The sequence below is a fragment of the Balaenoptera ricei genome, chromosome 10 (genome assembly GCF_028023285.1).
Source record: "Balaenoptera ricei isolate mBalRic1 chromosome 10, mBalRic1.hap2, whole genome shotgun sequence".
Lineage (NCBI taxonomy): Eukaryota > Metazoa > Chordata > Mammalia > Artiodactyla > Balaenopteridae > Balaenoptera > Balaenoptera ricei.
In genome coordinates, this window is record NC_082648.1 from 43,251,134 (window position 1) to 43,277,519 (window position 26,386).

General features: G+C 41.9%; 1 protein-coding gene across 1 annotated transcript in view; it reads right to left on the reverse strand.

Annotated features, from left to right (window-relative positions):
* Window positions 1-475: 475 nt before the first annotated feature.
* Window positions 476-26,386, reverse strand: part of SLC11A2 (solute carrier family 11 member 2) — a 34,119-nt gene continuing 8,208 nt past the window's right edge. Inside the window, exons 2-17 of the mRNA XM_059935898.1 lie at window positions 23,107-23,178; window positions 21,484-21,635; window positions 20,463-20,588; window positions 19,909-20,028; window positions 18,315-18,421; window positions 17,718-17,788; window positions 17,539-17,606; window positions 15,696-15,851; window positions 14,878-15,036; window positions 13,955-14,041; window positions 12,946-13,065; window positions 12,642-12,791; window positions 12,013-12,086; window positions 11,245-11,398; window positions 8,590-8,643; window positions 476-2,715 (exon numbers count right to left, since the gene is read on the reverse strand). Coding sequence (XP_059791881.1) covers window positions 2,635-2,715; window positions 8,590-8,643; window positions 11,245-11,398; window positions 12,013-12,086; window positions 12,642-12,791; window positions 12,946-13,065; window positions 13,955-14,041; window positions 14,878-15,036; window positions 15,696-15,851; window positions 17,539-17,606; window positions 17,718-17,788; window positions 18,315-18,421; window positions 19,909-20,028; window positions 20,463-20,588; window positions 21,484-21,635; window positions 23,107-23,140 — 1,713 coding nt within the window. The 5' untranslated portion in view covers window positions 23,141-23,178 and the 3' untranslated portion in view covers window positions 476-2,634. The remainder of the gene's footprint in view (window positions 2,716-8,589; window positions 8,644-11,244; window positions 11,399-12,012; window positions 12,087-12,641; window positions 12,792-12,945; window positions 13,066-13,954; window positions 14,042-14,877; window positions 15,037-15,695; window positions 15,852-17,538; window positions 17,607-17,717; window positions 17,789-18,314; window positions 18,422-19,908; window positions 20,029-20,462; window positions 20,589-21,483; window positions 21,636-23,106; window positions 23,179-26,386) is intronic.

Here is a 26,386-nt window from a genome sequence, read left to right on the forward strand (position 1 = left end):
AGTGAAACTACTGAGAAATGAAATTGCCAATGGAGGGAGGAAAATCCAACAAACTGATTCATCTAGATTGCTGTCTCTGTATAAAGAAACCAAAACACTGATATGGGAAAGGAAATAGTTAATCAAGTCCTGGAAGCACAGAGAGTCCCATATAGTATAAATCCAAGGAGAAACACGCCAAGACACATATTAATCAAACTATCAAAAATTAAATATAGAGAAAACATATTAAAAGCAGCAAGGGAAAAACAACAAATAACACACAAGGGAATCCCCATAAGGTTAACAGCTGATCTTTCAGCAGAAACTCTGCAAGCCAGAAGGGAGTGGCAGGATATACTTAAAGTGATGAAGGAGAAAAACATACAACCAAGATTACTCTACCCAGCAAGGATCTCATTCAGATTTGATGGAGAAATTAAAACCTTTACAGACAAGCAAAAGCTGAGAGAGTTCAGCACCACCAAACCAGCTTTACAACAAATGCTAAAGGAACTTCTCTAGGCAAGAAACACAAGAGAAGGAAAACACCTACAATAACAAATGCAAAACATTTAAGAAAACGGGAATAGGAACATACATATCGATAATTACGTTAAATGTAAATGGATTAAATGCTCCCACCAAAAGACACAGGCTGGCTGAATGGATACAAACTCATTTTTTAAGTCGCTTTTTCAAGTAAAAGCTGATAAGTGGCGTTAACTCAGTTTCATTTTTGAGATCAGAAGGTCTCTAACCTGGGTTGCAAGGCTGCTGCTCTTATCAGAAGTTTCAAGCGCCATGAAGTAGAAATGAGGGAATTTGAAAGTATCATCTTGGAAAAAATCCCTGCCACTTAGAGGATCAAATCATTATAAATGAACATAGGCAATGTCTGGATTTTTTTAAGTCTTACTGAAAGGTGCTAAGTTTTAAAATAAGGCAGAGAGGTTGGATATTTAATTTTTATGCTGAAAGAGAAAAGTGATGCTCAAACACACAAAGGCTGCAGGGTTTGCAAACTCAATGCCTTTGGGGCTGGAAGGAAATGAAAGAAGGCATGGATGCCACCCTGAAGTATATTCCATTAAAAATGGATAGCTGGGCATGGACTTATATAACACTACCAAATGTAAAATAGATAGCTAGTGTGAAGCAGCCGCATAGCACAGGGAGATCAGCTCGGTGCTTTGTGACCACCTAGAGGGGTGGGATAGGGAGGGTGGGAGGGAGGTGCAAGAGGGAGGAGATATGGGGATATATGTATATGTATAGCTGATTCACTTTGTTATAAAGCAGAAACTACCATTGTAAAGCAATTATACTCCAATAAAGATGTAAAAAAAAAAAAAAAAAAAAAAGGGATAGCTGCCATTCAGTTCAAGCCAACTGCACTTCCGTGAAGGAACATGGGCCCAGTGTTGAAATCTTCTGACTTTTCAATCAGATTGTTATGCAGAAACTTTCAAGTTTTAAATATTAAATGTTTTATTATAAAAATTTTATGGAAAAAAAAAATCCTGGTTAGGAAGAGGGGGTCAAAAAATATCTATAAGCCACATGTAGGCAGGCAGCTTGTGACATGTGGACAAATCTTCCAAGTCCCAGTCTAGTTCTCATCTCACACTATTATACTTGGTATATATAACTTAAAACGCTTAGCATTCCCTAGGAGAGTCAGCATGAGAAATATTAGCCACTCTGGGAAATAGACTTTGGACCTAGAAATGGTGTTTGGAGTGTTAATGGGAAAAGTGGGAAGAAAAGACATGGTGGGACTATACACACATCAGAAAGAAAACTAATACCTCCATTATCTTCTGTTGGGACTTACAAAGTTAAATGTTAGAATTCTTTTTATACCTACAACTTAAATGCTAGAATGGGCTGAGTTACAATGCAGCAGGGAAAACTGATCATTGGTTTAAGTGTGATTTCTGGATCCTGTTCGTAGGCATTAAGCTCTTTGGAAAATACCATCATATCTCTGAAAAAAACTCAAGAAAAGCAACAAAGAAAATAACAATCACAAAGCACACCGACAACCAGGATTAAATATGCCAAATAGAAGAAGTGTTTTCTTTGGAAATGATGTGCTAGTATCAGTAGTTACCAAGGTTTGGTCAATTAAGATCAAAGTGAAATTTAACTGGCTATAGTCAAGTATCACTTTAAAAGTAAGTCAGCTTGACCAGTTCACTCTGAAAAAGAACAGTGCTCCTTTTCCTTCGTCACTTGCGATCCAGACAAAATAAATATCTGATTTATCTGAGCACCATTTGTTAAAAAAATACAAAAGATCTATCATTTTTATATAACCTTAAAACTCTACCCAAACTGATATGTTCAGGTTTACATAAACATACACACATATATATTTTTAAAATTCCATAAGTCGAGACACAAGCCCATAGGGGTGTGTGACCATCATAGGCTAAAAATTTAACTCTGGCAGTTGCAGGACTCTGCGGGTCTCTGACCTACACTTAAAGCTGTCAGCTTTTAACACCCGTCCCGTGAGGAAATCTTTGCCTTTTGCTCAAAATGCTTGAACAAAACTCACCACTGAACTAACAGAGATAACGTTAACAGGACACTTGGCACAAAAGGACTAAGAGAAAGTGGGTCTTATAGAGTCTCTCAGGCTGTCAGTCATCTAGACACAAGTGAGTCAGCATCCACGGTGTTCAGAAGGTAGAGTTCAGGCTGAACTGTCAATCCCAGACGTAGGTACTGAGGACAAAAAGACGGAAAAGGGTTAGACTGATTTGCAAGTATTTAAATATTGAATTTGGCATTTAAGTACCTATAATCAGCATATCAATGTAGGTCTTTTTTCAGTTCTGCTATATAGACTTTCATTTCAGAAAAGAAATGGCTTACAGATACATGAATGGTTTATTGTATATAAAATAATTGCTAGGAGCCGAAATAGTTAAAGATTGAGATAGTACTGAATGCCCTCAGGAAAATTTGCACTTTTATTCTTGCGACACTCTCTGCCTCAGGATGATTGTTTCTGATCAGGATATTAAGAGCAAACGCACCGCGAGCTTTTGTACTTTAATACCAAGTGTGTTAGAAATAAAATTTCAGGGACTTTTCTGGCTGCCCAGTGGTTAGGACTCCAGGCTTTTACTGCTGAGAGCGCAGGTTCAATCCCTGGTCGGGGAACTAAGATCCCACAAGCTGCCCAGCACGGCCAAGAAAAAAAGAAATCAAATTGCAAATAATCTAAATCCTGACCCTATTATCTGGGCCCTATTATCCTTTAGCACATGAGCAAAGCAAAGCCTTTCATTAAAAAAAACAATGGCATGTACTAAGAGAGATGAGATGAGCTACGGGTCCCAAACGTTTATCAGGCTGAATCAGAATCACTTCGGCTGCTTTTAAAACACGTTGTCAGACCCACCCCTGGAGACCTGAATCCAGATGGTTTGTGTTGGCATCTGTGAAGTTGTAGCTTACTTTTTCTCTCCTCCGAATTCACCATGGGACAATCACTGAGTCTCCTTTTAGCCCTACTGTTGTTACTTGGGGTTTTAGGAATGTTGTTGCCCCTTGTCAACAACAAACTCTTTTTGGCCTATCCGTTGCCTCACCTGTGTGGAGGCTGATCCTTTCGTTATAAGAATTAAATGAAATCATATGAGTGCTCAGGATGCCGAATGAACACTATAAATTCATAGAAAGAAAATGTTCCTATTATATAGTGGAAAAGGAACTGGAGTTGGGGTCAAGCTCCAACTCTGCCACTTCCTATGACCTTGAGCAAGTCATGTATCTTTCTGGAGCCTTAGCCTACTTATTTGTAAAATGGGAATAAATGCTACATTTGAAAATGTCAAGTACGTTAATAAGCTATCTCATGTTAGTCTTCAATAATTGCTGTGCCACACAGCATGCGGGATCTTAGTTCCCCAACCAGGGATCCAACCTGCGCCCCCTGCAGTGGAAGTGCGGAGTCTTAACCACTGGACCACCAGGGAAGTCCCAGTCTTCAATAATGTTTTAACACATTACAAATTGCCCTGTATACCTTACAAGCTTGTGATGACTGTGTGAAGATGAAACCAAATGGAGCCCAAGATAAAACTATTCTCAACTAGTGGGCTAGGAAATTACTGAGTCACACTGGCCTTAGGGCAGAACAACAGCACTTCAGACTTCAGCTTGCTTACTCACTTTAGGGTCTTATGACTCAAGTTTTAGTAACCAAGAGCGATTGTCAGATACACTGACAATTCACTGCAGTCTTTTCTCAAGTGAGCTAAGGTGGTGGGCTTCTTCATTATGTAGAAAGCAAGGGTTGCATTTTTAGTCCCATGACCTCCAGGTTGTATCACTTAGATGACTTAGTAGAGAGCACTCCTTCATTGGAGAAGTTTGTCATATTGCTCGGAGGCACTAAGAAATGGGGTAAATTGCACAGGAATTGGCTAAACCTTTCAAGGGCAGAGAGGTATGCAAATGAATAAACTATTAGTCCTTAGTTATTGCTGGGGTAGGATCATAGAGGGCCCTGCCCATTTTCCACACCTACCTGAAAAAGCATTCAGGTACTTTTTAAAATTTAGCACAGGCCAAACAAAATTAGCCTACCAGTTGGCAGCTTTTGATCTAAAACATATTCTAGCACTAATCAGAGTATCAAGCAAAGTATCTTTGATATGTTGCTGTTCTTGGTGCTGCTAAACACCAAAGCTTGGTGTCTTAACTATGCATGAAGTGTATACTATATATTATATAGGATGATTGGTAATGATGATGTGGGCTCTGGAATTAAGCTAGTCAAGTTCAAATGCCAACTGCCCACTTTTTAGTGATGTATTATTTTACTTTTTGGTCCTTCAGTTGCCTTATCTATATAGAGGCTGATCCTCTTGTTATAAGAATTACATGAGATCATATGAGTGCAAAGACCCGGACTAGCACATAGCAGTGTGTTAGTCATTTTTAACATTCAAAAGCCAAGGTGCCAAGAGAAGGTGACACATTTGGATTCATTGGTCCTATCCAAGGAAGGAACAGAAAGCACTCCAGAGGGCAGAGCTAAAGGAAATATCTCAAATCAGGATCTTCAAATTGTTATGCATACTATTTTAGTTCTGAAATTAAATCCAAAGTAAGGAGTTCCCTGGTGGCCTAGTGGTTAGGATCCTGGGCTTTCACTGCCATGGGCCCGAGTGGAAGTGAGATCCCGTAAGACACGCAGCAAGGCAAAAAAAAAAAAAAAAAAGATTTAAAAAAAAACAAAAACAAAGTTAGAAGGGAGAGCTAAATGAGGAAGGACAACATGGAGAACAAAATTCCCAGATAACTTCTATGGTGTTACTTACAGTATTCAGCTCCTGTAAGACAGACAGGGAAAGCTTGCAACAGAGAAAGGGGAAATGAAGTTCTAGTGACACTCTTGAAACAAATTAAGTGCTGACTTAGATTTTCCTGCCATGTGTTTGGTGACAAGGCTAGTAGTTTACTGTGTCTGAGCTCTGTCTTTGTTTTTATTAAATGGTGCCAATATTTCCATTTATATCAGGTCTGCCAAAATGCTTTCATTTTTAAGCTAAACAATTTTGGTTTCTCTTTTCAAATACTCATATTTTTTATTGGCAGCATATACAGAATATAAAAGACCTCAATGGTGAAACAAGACTACAGATAGAAAAATGTTCAGCTTAGAGCAGAAAAAGGCCAGATGACAACGTTTTTTCAACTTTAAATATGGTAATGATGTAACCTTTAGCAATGGCAAAACTATAGAATAGAATAGAAATTAGTGTTTGGTGTCTGCAATTCATCAAGTCTTCTGGGAACTAAACCTATGTTGAGCCTTGAACGACATGAATTTGAACTGCGTGAGTCCACTCATACATGGATTTTTTTCCCCAATGGTAAATACTACAGTACTACATGACCCCAGGCAGGCTGAATCTGAGATGCGGAACCACAGATTCGGAGGAACACTGGACATGAAGGGCCGACTATAAACATGAAAGCCCAACTATAAATTTTACACAGATTTTTTATTCCATGGAGGGTCGGTGCCCCAACCCCGGGTTGTCCAGGGATCAACTGTATTTCTCTCTCTCTTCTAAAGAGAAAAATCACTAACAGTGTGAGTTTAGTATGTCATTCCAGGTGGTAGTTGATGTTTCAGTATTTCAAAGTGGTTGACGCCCCATTAATAAAGTATTTTCAAAGTTAAAAAAATACCCAGGAAACCAAACTGGAAAAAGGAAAAAAAAGTTTTTAATTACAAACCAAGTTTACATATTGTTAAATGATCACTAGAAACTTGCTGTAATCACTAATAAAACCACTAGCAGGACCTCACAGGAGCCAAACTGCAGCTCTTCCCCATCCCTGTTAATTCCCAGTATGCTGTAGCAGCACAATTATTTCATGCCACATTTATGGAGAACAAGGACCAGTTTACATAAAATACAACTGTATATCCTTAAACATTCCACACAAACATACTGCACATGCTGGTACTGGAAGACTTCAGTCCTAAACATTGTTTATTGTACCCAAAGTACTGGCTGACTAGAAAGTACACTTTCTATCTGAGAGGATCAAATGGAATACAGTATGGGAGTGTTTTTAACACTGAATAATACTACACACACATTGATATAAAATGCCATTTATCTGGGAAGAAATTTTCCATCATTTCAAGTCATATATATAACTTCAAAGAAAACTAGCAGCTTTTACCTGGGCTTCTAAATATTTGTGAATCTGAGACTGACTGGACTCACCCAGACTGAGGACAAAGGTAAATGTGACTGTAGTGTCTTTACAAAGAATTTCGTCAATGTGGCCCTCACCTACAGCAGCCAGACGAGAGCTTAAGATGTCAGTCCCTGATATCTTCAGAACGCTCTTATGCCAGTTTGGGGAATGATGGTAGGGGAGAAGGAGGGACATGAGGAGGGACAGTTAGGGAAATTTGTCTCTCATGATCCTGTGCTATATCACCGGAGGGGCTCAGATAAAGGTATGGTCAGTGAAACATAGTAGTTTACCCTTAATGCCATATAAAAGACAGTCCATTCAGTCTATGCTTTTAACTGTGTACAAAGTATTGGCAATAATGCCTTCAGGGGCTCAGGTGAACGGAGAACATCAATCATCAAGGACTCCAGAAGGAAAACACCAAAAATGAGAAGTCCTTCAATGCCATTCCCATTACTGTTCTCTCCAAGTCAGTGGCTATAAAAGACTTGATTATTTATCTCCATCAGACAAATGTGATTTGGTTTGAGATAATCACATAGTCTCAGGCTCCACATGTAAAAATGTCAGAAGTGGCTGAAGAGCAGCAGCTCCATGCTGAAGGGACCCATTTCCTCTGATTCCAGAGCTCCACCATCTGGTCTCAAAGTTTTTCCCTCTGAGGGAGTGGCTGAAGAGAGGTAGCCCAGCACAACCCTGCTGAAAGAACTTTGTAACCATAGTGATATCTAAGGACTTGCCGCGAGCGAGCTTTGCAACCGTTAGATCCAGAGCTCCTGAGATTGCCTTGCAAGTCGTCTTGGGCATGCTTCAGAAAAAGATGACGATTCTGGTAGAAGGTGGCTTTTAGGAATAAAACAGATGGCTCTTCTTCTCCTTTCAAGTTTTTCTCCTCACCCCAAAGTCTCATGAGAACATCAGTGCATAAGCGCTACCATCTCTTTCTATCACTACCCTCCTGGAGGAGGAAGGTGAAGGTTTCATGACTCTAAGTGCTCAAGAAGAAATACCATCAGGAAAGCTTGGTACTAACATGAAAGTTACTAAAATTAGGGCTCCCGAGAAAACTTCGATAAGCTTTCAGTCTCTGAGGAAAATCGTCGAAGTGATTTTCAAAAGAGATGAGTAACCACCACCTACAGGTGAGTTTTGCTACCTCTCCATTTACCATCTTCTTTATGCTTTCTCACCCCTCTTAACATCCAGAGAAATTTAAAGTGAAAATAAGTTAAAAGAATCCTGAACCTGATAGAGGTAGATATCTCATAATTTTATATTTCAAATGGATCAAACCACCCTAGTTGAGATTTTATTTTTTTATAATTAAAGTAATTCAAAGGGTATGCATAAGGAAAGTATTTCTCAGCCTTTTAAAATCCATTATCTTTTGATAAACAAAACTTGCATACCCATTCTGTAATTTGTATAATGAAAAATTTACTGTATTTTCCAAATACGTTTTTTTTAACATATAGTCAGTCTTGTTAAGAATCATGCATAGATGATTATCTCTCAAAAAGATAAAACAAGCTGGCCCTTAGGCAGCTAAAGAGTTTAGTGTTGTTTGAGAGCAGCAGATGTCAGCTTTTCAAGGACCCTACCTAATCCAGTTCCCAGGTTAGGAGGTCAGGAAGAAAAATAATGGCTTCTTTCAAACATATATGCAAAGTCTTTCCCAACAAACAGCTGAGTCCTAAATGCAGTCTGTGCAACAGCACATACTTTTGGCTATGTTCACACAGTAAACCATAGCAACACACTGGCTCTGATGGCTACCTGCGGAAGACAGACAGACTGATCCAGTGTTTACTTAGTATAGCCACTGGTGGCTTCTTCGGTCAGCAGGACTTTAGAGATGCTTACCGTGTGCCCACAGTCTAGGAAGGACATGCCCAGTGCAATCAAACATTGCCAACCCTGAAAGAGAAAATACAGTCATCATTCAATGACCTCTCTGAAGAGCCCTCTTACCCACGACTGCCCACATTGCACTGCTCAGATACAAACCTCTTTTGCCATACTATTTTCAATACTGAGTTCCCTCTGTTCCTACTGCTTTGTGTTTGGTTTGTTTCTTTTAGCTGGCTGGGAGAGTTCCCTGAAGACCACTTTTCTTCAGCCCTACCCCATTCCTCACGATGGGGGGAATGACTGGCTGGCCAATACAACTGCTATGGTCTCTGAGCTGCTCTGTAAGTATACGTTTTGGAGCTAAACAGTAGTAATTCACTCTAGAATCAGCCCTAAGCCTTAAAAATGGGTCTTCAGGGACTTCCCTGATGGCACAGTGGTTGAGAATCCACCTGACAATGCAGGGCACACGGGTTCGAGCCCTGGTCCAGGAAGATCCCACATGTCGTGGAGCAACTAAGCCCGTGCGCCACAACTACTGAGCCTGCGCTCTAGAGCTCAGGAGCCACAACTACTGAGCCCTCATGCCACAGCTACTGAAGCCCGCACGCCTAGAGCCCGTGCCCCACAATAAGAGAAGCCACCGCAATGAGAAGCCTGCGCACCGCAATGAAGAGTAGCCACCGCTCGTCACAACCAGAGAAAGCCCGCGCATAGCAACGAAGACCCAATGCAGCCATAAACAAACAAACAAACAAATTTATTTTTAAAAATGGGTCTTCAACAATCTCAGTAGTCTCAGGCTGACTGAGAACAACTCGGCACCTTCATAACCAATTTGCACGAAGGAAGGATTCCCTTAAGTTCTACAGCAAATTTTTAAAACAGTTTCTGTCAAGGACATACTCAGTTACTTGGGTTTCCTTGGAATAAGTCTCTATATTATGGTCAGCATAATCTTAGCGTGCCCATGGTTTACTGGGGAGGAAAAAAGAAGGGATATATCCATCCAGGGCATAATTTTTCAATATTCACTAAAATGATTTTCTCTATCAAGTACATAACCTGTAGCAGACACTGGCATGGGGACTAGGTAAGTGCTATAAAGATGAGCAGTGGGTTTCCTCCCTCCATCCCTGCCATTCTCTGTAGCAGACATGTTATAAAGTCTGCTGTCCCTAATCCTCAACTCCTGTGTTTTTCAGAGAAACCTGTGTAGAATAGGGAGGTGGATTTGTTGTTGCTGTAGCTGCTTTTCATTAATATAAGTAATGTTACAGAAGATCTGGAAAATAGAGAAAAGAATATATCCATAATCCCACCAGCCTAAGACAACAACTATTACTATTTTTGCATAATTTACTCTGGACTTTTGAAAATTTTTTTAATTATCTAGGTATACACAATTCTGCATTCCTTTTCTATGTAGCTATATTTTATAACCATCATTTAAAAATAACTCTAGGGCTTCCCTGGTGGCGCAGTGGTTGAGAGTCTGCCTGCCGATGCGGGGGACACGGGTTCGAGCCCTGGTCTGGGAGGATCCCACATGCCACGGAGCAACTGGGCCCGTGAGCCACAACTACTGAGCCTGCGCGTCTGGAGCCTGTGCTCCGCAACAAGAGAGGCCCTGATAGTGAGAGGCCCGCGCACCGCAATGAAGAGTGGCCCCTGCTCGCCGCAACTAGAGAAAGCCCTTGCACAGAAACAAAGACTCAACACAGTTATAAATAAATAAATAAATAGATAGATAGATAGATAGATAGAATATCTTTAAAATAACTCTAGAATAACTCAATGAGAGACTATCACTATTTATTTATGTCCTGATTGGATAGCTATTAAGTAGTAGAGCTGGGCAGGGCTGTGAACCCACATGTGCTGCCCTCCAAAGATTTGAAATCACACTCCACAGCTCCCTTCTCCAATCCCATCTCGTACCACTCTCTACTTTCTACACTGCTGATCTTCTTTTAGTTCTTCAAACATACTACACTCTCTTGTTAGGAATTATTAAGAATGGAAACCAGACAGAAGTGACAGAAATAGAAAAATGGTAACTCTCAGGAACCAAGGTAAATTTTACGGTTAAAAATGCGGTTTAGGGCTTCCCTGGTGGCGCAGTGGTTGAGAATCTGCCTGCTAATGCAGGGGACATGGGTTCGAGCCCTGGTCTGGGAAGATCCCACATGCCACGGAGTGGCTGGGCCCGTGAGCCACAACTACTGAGCCTGCGCGTCTGGAGCCTGTGCCCCGCAACGGGAGGGGCCGCGATAGTGAAAGGCCCGCGCACCGCAATGAAGAGCGGTCCCCGCACCGCGATGAAGAGTGGCCCCCGCTCGCCGCAACTGGAGAAAGCCCTCGCACGAACCGAAGACCCAACACAGCCAAAAATAAATAAATAAATAAAGTAGCTATAGAACGCAGCTTTCTTTAAAAAAAAAAAAAAAAAAAAAAAAAGATGCTTTACTCTCTAACCTGGGCAGAGTCTTCCCTTTGTACAGATAAGGAAACAAAGGTTTTTAAAAAAAAAAAAAAAAAAAAAAAAAATGCGGTTTAATCGCAGCTGGTTTAACGGCTCTTTCAGGTCCTTTCATTTCTGAGCGCTAGCCACACCTCGACCACCCTGATACCTATATGCCCCTGCCCCGTCCCAAATGGACTTACCAAGTAAAACACAAAGCTCAGGTAAGCTATGCTGACCACAGCAGCCACCACATACAATGCCACATGCCCTAGTTCCTGGACATAAACCATGACAAAGTACATGTTGATGGAACAGATGATAAGGACCAAGATACCGCCTGCGATCCTCCAGCCTCTGTAAAGAGAAACAGCACAAGTATTGGTGGCATAGCCCAACCTGTCCACAAACAGAAGACACTGTGTCTTTTGGGGTACACAGGACAGGAGTAAGAGGCATTTCAAAATGAACTGAAAAGTGGTTCTTGTGTCCCAGATTAGGTTAAATGAGCCAAAGTTACATAATGAGAGGGAGAAAGAGGGGAAAAAAACACTGTCAAATAATCCCTATTATTTAAGTCCCTAAAAATGCAAAAAGTCATGAGTCCCTAGAGATGCAACAAGTCATTTCAAATAAACCATGTCCTTTAAAGATGTATATAAAAGGTATTAGCTTATGCCTTTCTCATCAAGATCATATAACATGGAATTCAGGTGCTTTAAACTTCAGTGGCTGAAGCTAAAGAGTTAAAGCCCTAAAAGCTGAAAAATTTCCCCCAGAAATGAAAACTGTGCTTGCCCTCCTTTGTTACATTCACAGTCTCCATTTTCTAAGTCAAAGACCGAGGGGGCAGCTTTAGCAATCACCTCTCAAAGCACATCGTTCCCCTATGACTTATTTTCTGACTGGCCTGTTTGATGAAGATACCCTTTCCCCATATATATTTGGGGAACTAAGAGAAGTACACTCACATTCCATTGGCAAATTCACTCATTACCGGCCGCAAGCTCGTAAATGTGAGGATGGGTATGAGAGCAAAGGGAAGCTGGAAAAGAAAAAACTAAGATCAGATAGGGCCACTGGGGGTCCTTGTATCACCCCGAGAGTAGCACTGTTAGCAAAAGGGAAACATAGACCCTGTCTCATCTACTCCATGAGAAATTATTCCTATCATTCCAACATGCTGGAGCATTATGTGGAAATCTGTAGAGGTGTCATTAACCTAGCATCAATTATGATCATAGTGTCTTCACAAAATTTGTATCTGCCTTGTCTTCTTAATCTCCATAAAATCTAGCAGTGTCCTATACGTTATTTAATGTTTGCTTGGATTAACGAACAATAATTTGGGGTTCTATGTGTAATTATAGCTTATAATTCCCATTCAAAAAAAAAAAAAAAACCAAGCTTAAAAAAACCCAGTCCTTTCTAAAAGCCTTTTAGATGTCAGGGATTTCATATGCATTTGCTATGGACCAAGACTGTGCCTCTTTCTTCCTCTAAATTTTCCCCAGCACGCAGCACTAGGCTTGGCAACTAAGGGCAATACAAAATGCTGCCTGACTCAATGGGATGTGAGTTTCCCCAGCTCCCTCCTCACTTGTAAGCTCTGAAGAACATTCAGGAAGTCATTCATCCCTGTCAGATGCTCTACATCTTGGAAGACGGCAACAAGCAGAGTGGGGATGATGGCAATAGAGCGGGTCAGAATCACTCGGGCAAAGCGTGACCACTTTAGGTTCAGGAATCCCTAAAAGGAAACACAGAAGCAGGATGAATGTCTGGAATAGGACACAGAAAAACGTCTGGGGAGGTTCAGGAAGACCTTAGATACATGGGATTAAGAAGTAACAAAAGGGCAATGTCCTCTTCCTCAAGTCTATCCCAGTCCAAACAGCAGGTACCTCCATGACAAACTGGCCAGAGTAGGTTCCTGTCATGGTGGAGCTCTGTCCTGCAGCCAGGATCCCCACTGCCCAGATGTAGAGTGCAGCAGGCCCGAAGTAACACCCCAGCACAACACCCTGGGAGAGGCAAGGGAGAAAGATATGTTTGCGTCAAAGACCACCTGAGACAACACTCCAAACAGCACTCCTCTGCGACATTTCTCCCTCTTCCTGGCTACGCACCTACCTATACCAAGTGCTGTGCTGGGCACTGTAACAGAAGCTAGACTTAGGTCCTGACCTCATTCTAGATGCTTTCAACCTAAATTCTGCTGGAGGGACCTTTATTTCTCCTCAGCCTAGTCCCTTCTCTTCTCTAGGCTCCTAAAGCCTTTATCCTCAACCTATATCTGACTATTAAAAAAAAAAAAAGTCCACAACACTTCCCAAATTAAATTCCTTAACACCCTATTCTGCAAGATGGTAACAGGAATGAAGAGAGAGCTCAAATAAATTTGGGAAATGCTACATACTATATATTCTACTCTTGGAGGTTCACAATGTAACCAGCGTAAAAGGGACAGAGAGGCCCCAGTAAAGACCACCGCTTTACTAGGAACACTTTCTTTTCTTCTTTTGGCCGCCCCGTGCGGCATATGGGATCTTAGCTCCCTGAACAGGGATTGAAGCCAGGCCCTCGGCAGTGAGAGCACGGAGTCCTGACCACTGGACTGCCAGGACCACCAGGGAATTCCCAGGAACACTTTCTTTAGTCACCCGAATTAACGTCCTATAGAACAATATACTATCAACACAAGTTTGGGAATTGCTGATACAATTCATCTTTTCAGCTGATCTTCTATTCCCTTCCACGTAACCCAAAAGGCTTGTCCGGCATCTGTACCTCTGAAAAAAACACACTCCAGAGAAGATATGCTGAGCTCTGAAGTGAACCCACAGAAAAAACCAGATACTATGCTAAGAATATTGATTCAGGAGCAAAGATCAGAAATCTGAATAGGTTTACCCCTTTGTAGATGTCCACAGTCAGTGTTGAGTTATCGTCAGGAAAAAGATGAGTATGGGGACTGCTGATATTTCTACAGACTTCAACCTGGAACCAAAGCAGTTTAGGAACAACTTTTACTTCTGAGGCCAGCACCCAGACAAGAAGCCCTCTCCTACAGATTATACACAGGTCACCCAAGAGATGGATGCTGGAGGCAAGACACTGGACACAGGTTGTGACAAGGGCAGAGACGGGCTGCAATGTCACTTGAGGTCTTCCTCCGTAATCTTTCTACACCCCCATGCCATCAAAAACATTTACGGAGTTAGAGTGTGCATGGTAATACATGAAGGCTGGGTCATTTTAAATGATGACAGGAGGCGAGGGCCCTTAAGAAGGCTTCAGATATGAGAGGACAGCCAGAATAGGGAGTCCTTAGTCAAAGCAGAGCCAGGAGTCAGAGGTCCTATAGATAAGAAACAAAGTAGTGATCAAAACTAGATAGGCAATCAGGAATCAAGATGATAGAGAATTCAAAATGACAAGACAGTCTATCTAGCCACAGTTTCTGTTTTCTGTTTGTTGGCTTCTCCCAACCTGTCATCACCAAATGGCAGAACTGGCAAGTGGCTAGTAGTTGGTAAGCAGGAAACAAAAGGGGATGACAAAGAGCCAAACAGGCGCGAAGCCACTAGTAACAGCATGAAGCAATCTTTGTCCGAGGTAAGCTCCCTTCCCTGTCAAAAGCTTGGAAAGATGGGTCTAGGCTTGGTCACAGACCCCAGACTGTAAACCACGACTAGTGCAGTGATTTAGGGAGCAGCATTGAGGCTTGAGATCCACTTCCCCTGAGCTCTAAGTCACTGTCACCTTTTCCTACCCCAATCCAGCCTCCTCTTTACCCTCACATTCACTACCACCCAGGACCCTGGCTTACTCACCACCTGCTTGTTGGTTTTCTCAAAAAATGCTTCAGCAAAGACTGAGACGACAAAGACGTTGATGATAAAAGAAACAAAAAGAGCAATGCAGGATTCAATGAAAAAGTACTTATTGGCTTCCCGAACTTCCTCCTTATTGGCTCGGTCTACCTGTCTGGACTAGAGAGATAACAGCAATGGTCATTTTTTTGACTAGTAGGAACAAGTTTCCTTGTAATATTTCATGAGTTTGGAGTCAGCTGAAAGACCTAGAGGGCAAACAACTGACCACATGAAATGTGAGAGACTCCCCTTACATCCTGGTTCACTGAGTAAGAACTCCATGACCCTCTGATGATACCACACATCCCCAAACAGGGAAAAGTGACCGAGTGACTGCTGAGCTCTCAGTTACTGTGGCTGCAAGAACCACTGACCTACAAAAACAACCTGATTTCAGACCTAAGGGGTAGATAACCTTAATTACAAAGGTCTCTGAATCTCCCAGCAAACTATTGTGTTCGACCGACTGGTAAAAGCCAGGTTGGGCTCTTTCCTCCTGACCTCCATGAGGCCACTCAGGCTTTTGAGATTTAAGCACAAGAGACACGGTGCACCTTCAGACCTTTTAAGAAGGACTTTAGTCCCTTCTTTATGGGGTCAGTTATCTCTGGTCACCTTGGTGATTAAAACGGAGTCCAAGTGTGGGGAGTCCAACTGTGGAAAAACATCTTGCTCCTTCAGGGCTCTAACAGTTGTAAACTAAGTGTGTGTCCCTTGCAACCAAAGGAAAAGATCCCATGAACTACACAGGCCACTGAGATGTGGGTCTTGCTTACCTTGACTAAAGCAGAATGCAGGTACATGTTGTGTGGCATGATAACAGCACCCACGATGCCCACAGCCTGCTCGATCTGTGAGGTATGACAGCCTGAACAGGATGGCAGGAACATGCCTTTGAGGACCTGGGTCTGGCTGGGTTTCACTGTAACATACTACATACCAACCGAACAGCTATTAGCCTTTACTGGAATATGAGACCAGGGGAGTAACACAGTGCTAGGGAACACTCTGCAACCTTTACTCCTTAAACCCCTTCATCAACAACTACATAGGAAATGAGGAATACAGAACCATCCAAAAAAACCAAGCAGTACAAGGTCAGAGAATTTAGGACTGGGTTATCCAGATATTTCACATCATATTTTATAAATTTATTTATTTATTTATGGTTGTGTTGGGTCTTCGCTTCTGTGCGAGGGCTTTCTCTAGTTGCGGCAAGCGGGGGCCACTCTTCATCGCGGTGCGCGGGCCTCTCACTATCGCGGCCTCTCTTGTTGCGGAGCACAGGCTCCAGACGCGCAGGCTCAGTAGTTGTGGCACACGGGCTTAGTTGCTCCGCGGCATGTGGGATCTTCCCAGACCAGGGCTCGAACCCGTGTCCCCTGCTTTGGCAGGCAGATTCTCAACCACTGCGCCACCAGGGAAGCCCCCACATCATATTTTAGATAAACAACATAGATGTGTAGAGAATGTAATTAATACTCTAAAGAAATAAAATGGCCACTAAGGGCCTTATTGATATTAGCTTCACAGTAACTCCTGTGAGACACACCCAAGAATACAGAGTCAATTCTTGATTACCCACACTAATCATGCTTCTGTGTTCACCTATGTATATAAAAATCACTTACGTTTGCCACTAGCGTCTGCTGAGACTCATTCAGAAACACTTCTCATACACACTTTTTCCTGGTTCGGCATTTCTCTTGGAAGCCTTAGACCAAGCTATATCATCTACTCACAGAGTAGATGCATTTTTAAAAGTCTGCTAAGCCAAGGACTTCCCTGGTGGCAGAGTGGTTAAGAATCCGCCTGCCAATGCAGGGGACACGGGTTCGAGCACTGGTCCAGGAAGATCCCACATGCCGTGGAACAACTAAGCCTGTGCGCCACAACTACTGAGCCCGTGTGCCACAACTACTGAAGCCCATGTGCCTAGAGCCCGTGCTCCGCAACAAGAGAAGCCACCGCAATGAGAAACCCACGCATCGCAATGAAGAGTAGCCCCCACTCGCCACAACTAGAGAAAGCCCATGTGCAGCAACGAAGATCCAACGCGGCCATAAAGTAATTAATTAAAAAAAAAAAAAGTTTAGCTAGGTCAATAAGCAGAAATCAGTTTATAACAATTGGGCATAAAAAGCTGCTATTACTGTAGGTGCATATAACAGTAGGGTTAGGGTTAACCCAATGGAGTATCTGGGTTGGGGGACAAACCGGGAAACATGCACTATATCCCCTATAGTTCATTAACTGCTGCATTACAGAGAAAGTCCAAGCTGCAGTTATTATCAACCAGGATGAACAAAAACAGAATCCCTCTAAGGTAACAGGCAAGAATAACCCTGCAATCCCTTCCTTAACCCTCTCCAAGGCTGTTCTGTTGTTGGGATGGCCAACTTGGAACCAGGGAGTCTAGTCTGGAAAGTCCTAGAAATTCTAGTCATTTTTGACCTAGGAGTCCCTGCAGGCCTTCCTGGACACTAGTCTTTGCTACCTCTTATTCCTTCCAAATTTGCCCAGGACTGAATTTGGCTTTTTGTTAACAAATACTGTCTTTTATAATAAAAGGAAACAAAAATTGTTTTAAAAAGCTAATGAACAGCCTGTAACACTTGCCTCATATCCAAATGTGAGGGCCATAATTGTGATGAGAAAACCAAAAAATGCTTCTAGCTTCCGCAAGCCTAAGGGAGAAAATGCAGCAGTGAGCTCACAGAAGGCAGACTTCCCCATCAGCCACGTGATGGAAAGCAGCTGACTGCTTTGACTGACCCCTCCATTCCCACTCTGCTTACCATATTTGTCCAAAAAGAGAAATACAAAGGTATCTGCAATGGTGATAAGAACTCCACCCCACAGCGGGACCCTAGGTCAGAGATAATAAATGGAGATTAAAGGAAAGAAAAGAAACATTGAGAAACACTCTCTTCCCAACAGCTCTCCAGTTATACAACACTTGGAGGAACAAGGACTTGGGGAAAAGGGAACAGTGGCAGGAGGCCAGGCACAGCACCAAGTAAAATAACACATTCATTCAAACTTTGTCTACTATTTCAGACATCCAGGATACAAAGCTGGAAAGTATGGGTCTTATCTCTCAAGGAGCTCACTTGTCTAGTGTGATAAACTGACATACAAATTAATTGTAATACTCACTGCCACACCCTGGATAATAAAGGGTGTGTTGGGTCTCATGACCCAACATAAGAACATGGAAGATATAGAACCTACATTTGCCAAGAGAGAAGAAGGTGGTTACAGAAAGGTTCCACAGAAAAAGTATTGATACTCGAGTTGAATCTTGAAAATTGAAAATGAGTTGGGTTTTTGTTTTTACACTTGCTTGGAAATCTAGCAAAACATTGATTACTTTCTAGAGAAAAACCCCTCACCTTCCTACAGAGAGGAGGTTGATGGCAATAGCGGAGCCAATAACTTCTTGCATATCTGAGCCAACGATAGCCAACTCCACCATCAGCCACAGGATAATTCGTGGAACCTAAACACCAAACAGCAGAAAGATATGGTTCTAATTAATCATTTCTAAGAACTTCCCCCATAGTTTGGAATTCACATTTTGGCACTGATCCATAAACAGTCCTTTAAAAGCTTTCGGTCTAGAGATAAAGTACCAGAACTCAGCTCCACTTGGCCCCTTGCTGGAGAAGACCAGGCTGCTTCTATGTGGCAGAGTCTGTTAGTCAAGGTCAGGGCAGCGGCTGACTCCAATTTTTTTCTCCTTCCTTTCCACTTGACAGAAGAACGGAATTTCCATCCATTATTTCCACTTAATTTTTTGCCTGAAAACAATCCTAAAAGTCTTAGGGGAAAATGAGGATGCTAAGATGGTCAAAATATTGTTCAGGAGAGAATAGAAATGCTGCAGAAGAAAATATCTATCCTGACCATAGGTGAAGAGACAAAACAAGCATGAAAAGGTTGGAGTCATCCTTAACGTAGTAATGCACAAGCAAGTAAAAAAGACAAATACGCAAAGGGACTCGGGGCAAAGTGGTTGGAATTGGGTGTCCTATAAGAAAATCTGGGAACTAATCTGGTCAAATAATCCAGCAGAAAGCAATTAAGTAGTGCTGGCTCACTGAGGCCAGGAAAAAAAAAAGAAAAACACCTCCAGGTACCTACTACCCAAAAAATATGTCACAAAAAACAACTGCTAAGATACATGAAGAAAGAGAAGCTAAAAGAAATTATAAATTATCAAGGGTTTTTTTTGTTTTGTTTTTTGTTTTTGTTTTTGAGAAGCATATAAGAAAAAAAAAAAAAACAGGTAAGGATACTTTCTCACAGCCAGGAAAGGAGATTAAACATTTAGGACAAACTGCAGGTAGATTAGTACTTATCTAAAGATCAGGCCAGTTTAAAGCTGTCTTCCAGACATTGGGTCCATCCATTCCTGCCTTAGATAGCAGCAAGAAAGGCCCAAAATATCCAGAAGGAAACTAAAGAGGACAGTGTAAACTCCAGGGTCAAGGTAAACTGAAAAATCATTATTAACAAATCCAAAGATCCTGCCTAATATAATTTGCAGTAAAAGGAAAAAACTCACTTTCTTCAAATTTATGGCAAAGACAAACAAAAAAGAAAATATGCATAATGCAAAGTGATGGATGTATGAATAGTATTCATACTATGGATGTATGAATGAAAGTGCTTAGACAGAATACCCCTGCCCCTTTGTGAACTGGGCACTGCTAGATGCCAAAAGGCAGAGTGAAAGGTAAATGTTTACTCAAACAGAATTTTTCTAAGGAAACTTTCTGGGAAATGTGAATCTCATGTTAGACTTTGAAGGAGCACAGAAACATGGGTCAGCCACAAGAGGAGCTATAGAATTTCCCTTGGGATTCCCAGTCCTCAGGGCCACGGATCCCTACATCCTCCACTATTTCAGTATACAAGGGGGCCAGCACAGGTTGCCAGACACAGAGTCACCTATGATATGAGTAACAGACAAACACTGCTCACCCTGGGATACTGACGGTGACACATTTCAGCAAGATGCAGCCCAGTGACCACTCCCAGTCTAGCTGCAAGGCGCTGGAGCAGGAGCCCCACGATGGTGGCCATCAGAAGAACCCAGAGCAACTAGAGAAGAACAAAATCCCACCATTACACTCATTAGATAACTGGGATTGTTTTGTTTGGTTGTTTGGCAATGTGAATGGGAAACACTACGTTCAGGAAAGAGCCCCAGTCAGGAATCAAATGACCTGAGTTCTGCATCATGTTCTGCACAGAACCTGCTAGGTCACCTTGCACCTTTCTGAGCCTTAGTTTCTCCCATCTGCAGTTTCTCCTTTGTTCAAGGAAACTATGTGGGTAAAATAAAATAAAAAACCATCTATGTGGATAAAATAAAATTTAAAAACAGATGGAAAAGTACTTTTCACTTAAGTGTCACAGCCAATGAAGTATCAGCATGTAGCCACTGAGGTTCATATCCAACAGAAAGAGTAGAGGAAAAGGATGTCGTGTGCTACGAGTGTTTAAAAGGGAAAGGGGTAGGACTCGATGTTCACCTTAAATCCAGCCACTGCTCCAGACTGCAAATCAGATTCAATGTTTCCTGGATCCAGGTAGGCAATGCTCATAAGAAATCCCGGACCCGTGAAAGCCCAGAGTTTACGAAAGCTAAAACAAGAGTACTGTACAAGAGAGGAAAACAGATCAAAATGATTATCACCTCCAAACTGCTGATCTAATTTATCTATTATTTTGTCACATATAAAGCAGCAATATTAGCTTCATAAGAACATTTAGGAAGCTGGATACTGGGTGTGCCCAAGTTTCACGTCCATCTTATCCACTTCTCATCAATAAGCTGGCCACCTCTCTGTCCAAATAAGAGGCCTTCTCTTACCTGCTCTTTCCAACAGCCTTTCATTCTAAAACCCAAGCAATAATATCAGTATCTCTGTGCACAACCACTACCCAAATAGGACAAAAGGCACTGTAAAAAAGGGAACATGGAATCCATACTTTCTTGATGAAAAAATGCTCACTAGTTCAACTTGGCAACGGGTTTTTCAAGGCCCTCAGTTTCCTTATCAGTTTCTGTTTACTCTGATTACAAAAATTCAGGGCTTCCCTGGTGGCGCAGTGGTTGGGAATCCGCCTGCCAATGCAGGGGACACGTGTTCGAGCCCTGGTCCGGGAAGATCCCACATGCCGCAGAGCAACTAAGCCCGTGCGCCACAACTAGTAAGCTTGCGCTCTAGAGCCTGCAAGCCACAACTACTGAGCCCTCATGCCACAACTACTGAAGCCCACGTGCCTAGAGCCCATGCTCTGCAACTGGAGAGGCCACCGCAATGAGAAGCCTGCACGCCGCAACTAGAGAAAACCCGTGCGCAGCAACAAAGACCCAACGCAACCAAAAATTAAATAAATAAATTTATAAAAATTAAAAAAAAATTCAGTCTTCAGAGATTGCGTGCCAGAATTAGACCTGAAGTTGTTGGTCTGGAGTTGTCCAGCAGACTTTCCACTCATAGCTTGTCCCTAGATAATAATGTTTTCCTCTAAGGACCTGTCACTAACCTCCTCCTCAGGAATGGCGATCTTCTCATCAAAGTAGGTGGTGAAGGGCTCCTCTGAGTGCCCCCCAGAGGACTGTGGAAGAGAGGAGTTACTGTAGGCAGGGTTGATGGCCCCAAGACTGGCAGGGTCCCCGTGGTCTCCAGAAGCATCTTCTGAATTAACAGGTTTGAGAAGAAATGAATTAAAGTGAACAAAATACACTAACAGCTCATCCTTAGAAATGCTGATAGTAAACCTTTTTAATACCTAAATGCACAAGATCAACCTGACTCTATCTCAATTTCCAGTACTTTATTTTTATTTATATTTTTAATAAATTAATTTTTGAATAGGCAATATGTTCACATGGCTGAAAATTTGAGAAGTACAAAAACGCTTATGATAAAAAAGCTCCCTCTCACCCCTGTTCCCCACTCACTCAGCTCTACATCAGTTTTCAGCATGAATCTCACAATGGTTTCCCTCTACTTTCACACTTCTATTCCCACTTGCCAATTTTTAGAACCATTTAATTTTCTTCTAAAAACAGTGATGTCTAGGGCTCAATGTATTAAATAACATCCCCAGACTAGTCCCACTGGTAACCTAAAATCCTAACTTTTAGAAGGAAATAGGTCAGTCTAGTGGGACCCTCTCCTCTCTCCTCCTCCCTGCCCCCAATTATTTGGTAGGACTTACTCAAAGAATCATCCTTGGACATTATACCTCCATCAGGCTCCTCCAAAAATGTGTAAATTGCAAACTCTTGCCACATTTCAGGCTAAAATCTGAAGCTGCAGGGAAACCACCAAACAGGAACCCTCCTGACTAAGGCCTGCAGTGAAGAGCTTGGGAGGGGGAGGTGTCACCCTCCTGATAGAGGGCTCATCTCAGATTAATCATCAGTGTTTCCCTAAGTCCTACATTTTGCAGTTAATTTTAAATGCAGGAAGGGGGAGGGTCTGGGAGAAAAGGGCTAATACAAAGCCCAGTTTGCTGTAGCCTTCAAATTGCTATTTTTAACCACAAAGCTCTAATCTCAGGGTTTCCAAGAAACCTTTGCAACATCCAATCAGAAAAACAAAAGCTCTCTTTCTATAGGGAACTGACCCACTTCACCTTAAGTGGCACTGAACTGAGGAGGAAATGTACAGAAAAGGAATGGAAATTCTAATGGAGAAATTTTAAATCAGGAAGGATTAGTCAAAGCACTTAAGAAGTCTCATTAAATACACTATTAGGTGCTGGCTCAGTATTTTACTGTTCCATGCATATCTGAAGTGCTGTGAGCAGACAAAGCACTCTAGAGGTTTTTATGCCAGGTCTGCAAATAATACTGCCTTTACAAGCATTACAGCTATAGAAACCAAACTCATAGCTAATCTTAGCTCATCTCAGAACTGGAAATAAGATATGAGGCAAGTCTCTGTGGTTATAAATCCATTTTCATTTACAGCCTAAGTTACCAGGTGGTGACCTCTGAATGGAGCAGGTCTCCATGATGATATTGTTGGCTGGGGGAGAGGAGATGGGGACAATTTTTGTTGGAACAGAAGACAAGAAGGACAATATGGTAAATTTCTGTTACTGGCTTAAGCCTAATTCCAAATAAAAATTAGACAATAACACAAAGCTGTAAATTACCATCTGGTGTCTTCTGTTCAGGACCCAACACCATGGTGGATACCTGAGTGTCTGAGTTCTTAGAATAAGATTCTGGAAAGGAGAAAAGAGAGGGAGAGGAATTAGCAAGAACAAACTAAAACTAACAAGTTCAGAACCAGCATTCTGTTACTCTGTATGACTGAACCCTTACTACGTGAAAAGAATAATTGTTCTACTGAATTAGATAACCTTGAAAATAATTACAGTTTTCAGAATATGATTAAGAGATATTTAATAAAAAATGTAAAAGCCTTAATCATGTTTTTGCTGGCAAAACTTCAAAACCAAACTGAAGCAAAAAGTATTTCAGGGAAGTGGGCAAATAGTTTTTAATAGGCATCCACAGAGAGGCTGCTAGGCAAGTACCCAGTCTCTGCCTTTGCCTCCAGATTAACCCAAATATTTAAAAGACTGACTCCCCCCACCCCATTTTGATGAGTTTTTAAGGACAGAGATCTATAACTCTCTTTGATCTAACTAACAATTTAAGCTCATGTTTCAATTTTCTGGAGAGGGGGAAGGGGAAGCACCTCACCAGCACACTGGTAGTAGAAGTAGAGGGTCACTATTTCCCAGCCTCACATTTCCCTGAAGAGAGACTTCAGCTGTAAGGTTTCAGGTCTCATTCCCCAACACTTCAACAACTGGGAGAAGAAACTAATGACCATGGCCCTCCCCTCCTGGGCTCTCAAGGAGAGAGAAGTGCAGGCACTTCTCTCCCTCAGCAATAAGCAGCCTGAGGGGGGGGCCGGGGGTAAGGGGGTATCCCAGATGTCCAGCATCCTATTGGGTAAAGTTTAACTGGGGGGCAGGGGAATATTAGTAAGCCCATTGGGCCACAGATCTATGGCATATTCTCTAGTCAACCCCACCAATAAGGCTGATTTTGTAAAATTTTGATCTACTGATTAAGGAATCTATTTCTCAGTTGATTCCAAATTTAGAAAGGGAAAGGTAAGTAGTATTAATTGTTAACTGCCTCCCCTTAAATCCCAATAACAACTATCCTACTGAAAAAGTGATGAAGCCTCCCCTTAGCTATCTTTTACTACTTAAATAGTCTTTTTCCACTATTGTAACTTTATTGCCCCTATTTGAACAGTGCTCTACTTTCTTTGATAGTCTATCAACATATTCTGTACATATTTTGCAAAATTACAGAATTAAGACCTGAAGGGGGTTTTAGGTTTCATCTATCTTCTGGAATGTAAAACATACCACCACTTGCTAATTTGGAAAACATAATCTTTCATGTCTATAGTCACCAGTATCAAGTATCTTGTTATAATGAACAATAGTAACGTCCTTCCTATCAGAGTTTGAGCCACCAGATGGTTTCGCCAACAGATCCCAAAACTACTGACTAAATCCAACCCCTCTTTCAGCCAGTTACAACAGCACCTCACCTAAACGGGATTTACACATCCGACCACTCAGTAGCAGTGCCACTTGGATTCCAATCACAGCACAGCTCCTAGGCCCCACTCAGAGCCTTTTTACTTTTATTTTACATATAATTCTAAGAAGCCAGGATAACACACAATAAACTAGAAACCACAAATCAGATCTGGGACTATGGCTCTTACAGGGAAAATTCTTGGGCTATTTGATATGAGGCAACTTCCTTATACTTCAATCAGCTCTGAGAATATTATTATGAAGAATATTACTGGGAGGACTTCCCTGGTGGTCCAATGGTTAAGACTCCACGCTCCCAACGCAGAGGGCCTGGGTTCGATCCCTGGTCAGGGAACTAGATCTCGCACGCTGCAACTAGAAAACCCCACAAGCTGCAACGAAGATCCTGCGTGCTGCAACTAAGACCCGGTGTAGCCAAATAAATAAACAAATAAATTTAAAAATATATATATTGTTGGGAATTCCCTGGTGGTCCAGTGGTTAGGACTCCGTGCTTTCACTGCCAAGGGTACAGATTCGATCCCTGGTCAGGGAACTAAGATCCCACAAGCCACACAGAGCACCACCATGCCCCCCGCCCCCGCCAAAAAAAAGAATATTATTATTGGGAGTTCCCTGGTGGCCTAGTGGTTAGGATCCTAGGCTTTCACTGCTGTGGCCCGGGTTCAACCCCTGGTTGGGGAAATGAGATCCTGTAAGCTGCACATTGCAACCAATAAATAGATTAATTAATTAATTAATTAAAATAGGAAGAAGTGCAAAAAAGCATTAACAGTGGTTATTTTTTTATAAGAATATTAACATTATATTATTATTAAGAATAACTCAAGTTTCTAATTGCAGCCCTACTCATGAAGAACCGATTCAATTAGATTACTTTTGTAGTGATGACTGATATCCTGTTTCAGAAGGCACAGAAGTGTTTAACACATGTGAGTAAGATTCCTTTCCAAAACAGGCCTTTAAAACTTATATTTAAAAAGCAGGACTTCCCTGGTGGCACAGTGGTTAAGAATCCGCCTGCCAATGCAGGGGACACGGGTTCGAGCCCTGGTCTGGGAAGATCCCACGTGCCACAGAGCTACTGAGCCCGCGTGCCACAACTACTGAAGCCCGTGCGCCTAGAGCCCGTGCTCCACAACAAGAGAAGCCTGCACACTGCAACGAAGTGTAGCCCCCGCTCACCACAGCTAGAGAACGCCCGCGTGCAGCAATGAAGACCCAACACAGCCAAAAATAAATAAATAAATAAATTTATTAAAAAAAAACAACAACAATTGAGATAGTAGTGTTTTTCCCCAAGTCTGAAATGTGAAAAGGTGTTAAATAATTTTAAACAGAAATATCTCAAGATAAAATTTTTAATAATTACTATTAGTATTTTAAGTGATTACTCCCATACTTACTTACAGAGCCGATAAAATACAAGAAGTCTGGTCTTCTCTGTGAAATCTCAGAAATATATTATTCCAAGAGAGAAAATGATTCTAGATTCCAACATGTTTTTTTTTTTGGCAGCACCTCTCGGCTTGCCGGATCTTAGTTCCCTGACCAGTGATCAAACCAGGGCCCCGGCACTGAAAGCACCAAGTCCTAACCACTGGGCCGCCAGGGAATTCCCTAGATTCCAACTTTCTCATCAAAACATTGAGTCAACAAACTATGAACTCCACTGTTTATAGTGTCTAGAGAACATAACTAGGGCAGGGAATAGAGGGTCAGTATGCTTGGTGTGCTGCACAGTATTTAAGTCTCCATGAAAATTTAACAACCATATGGAAGCAGTAAGTTAACAGTAAGACAGTTTTGCTCTCTAGGACCATACCACCAGGTCATTTCA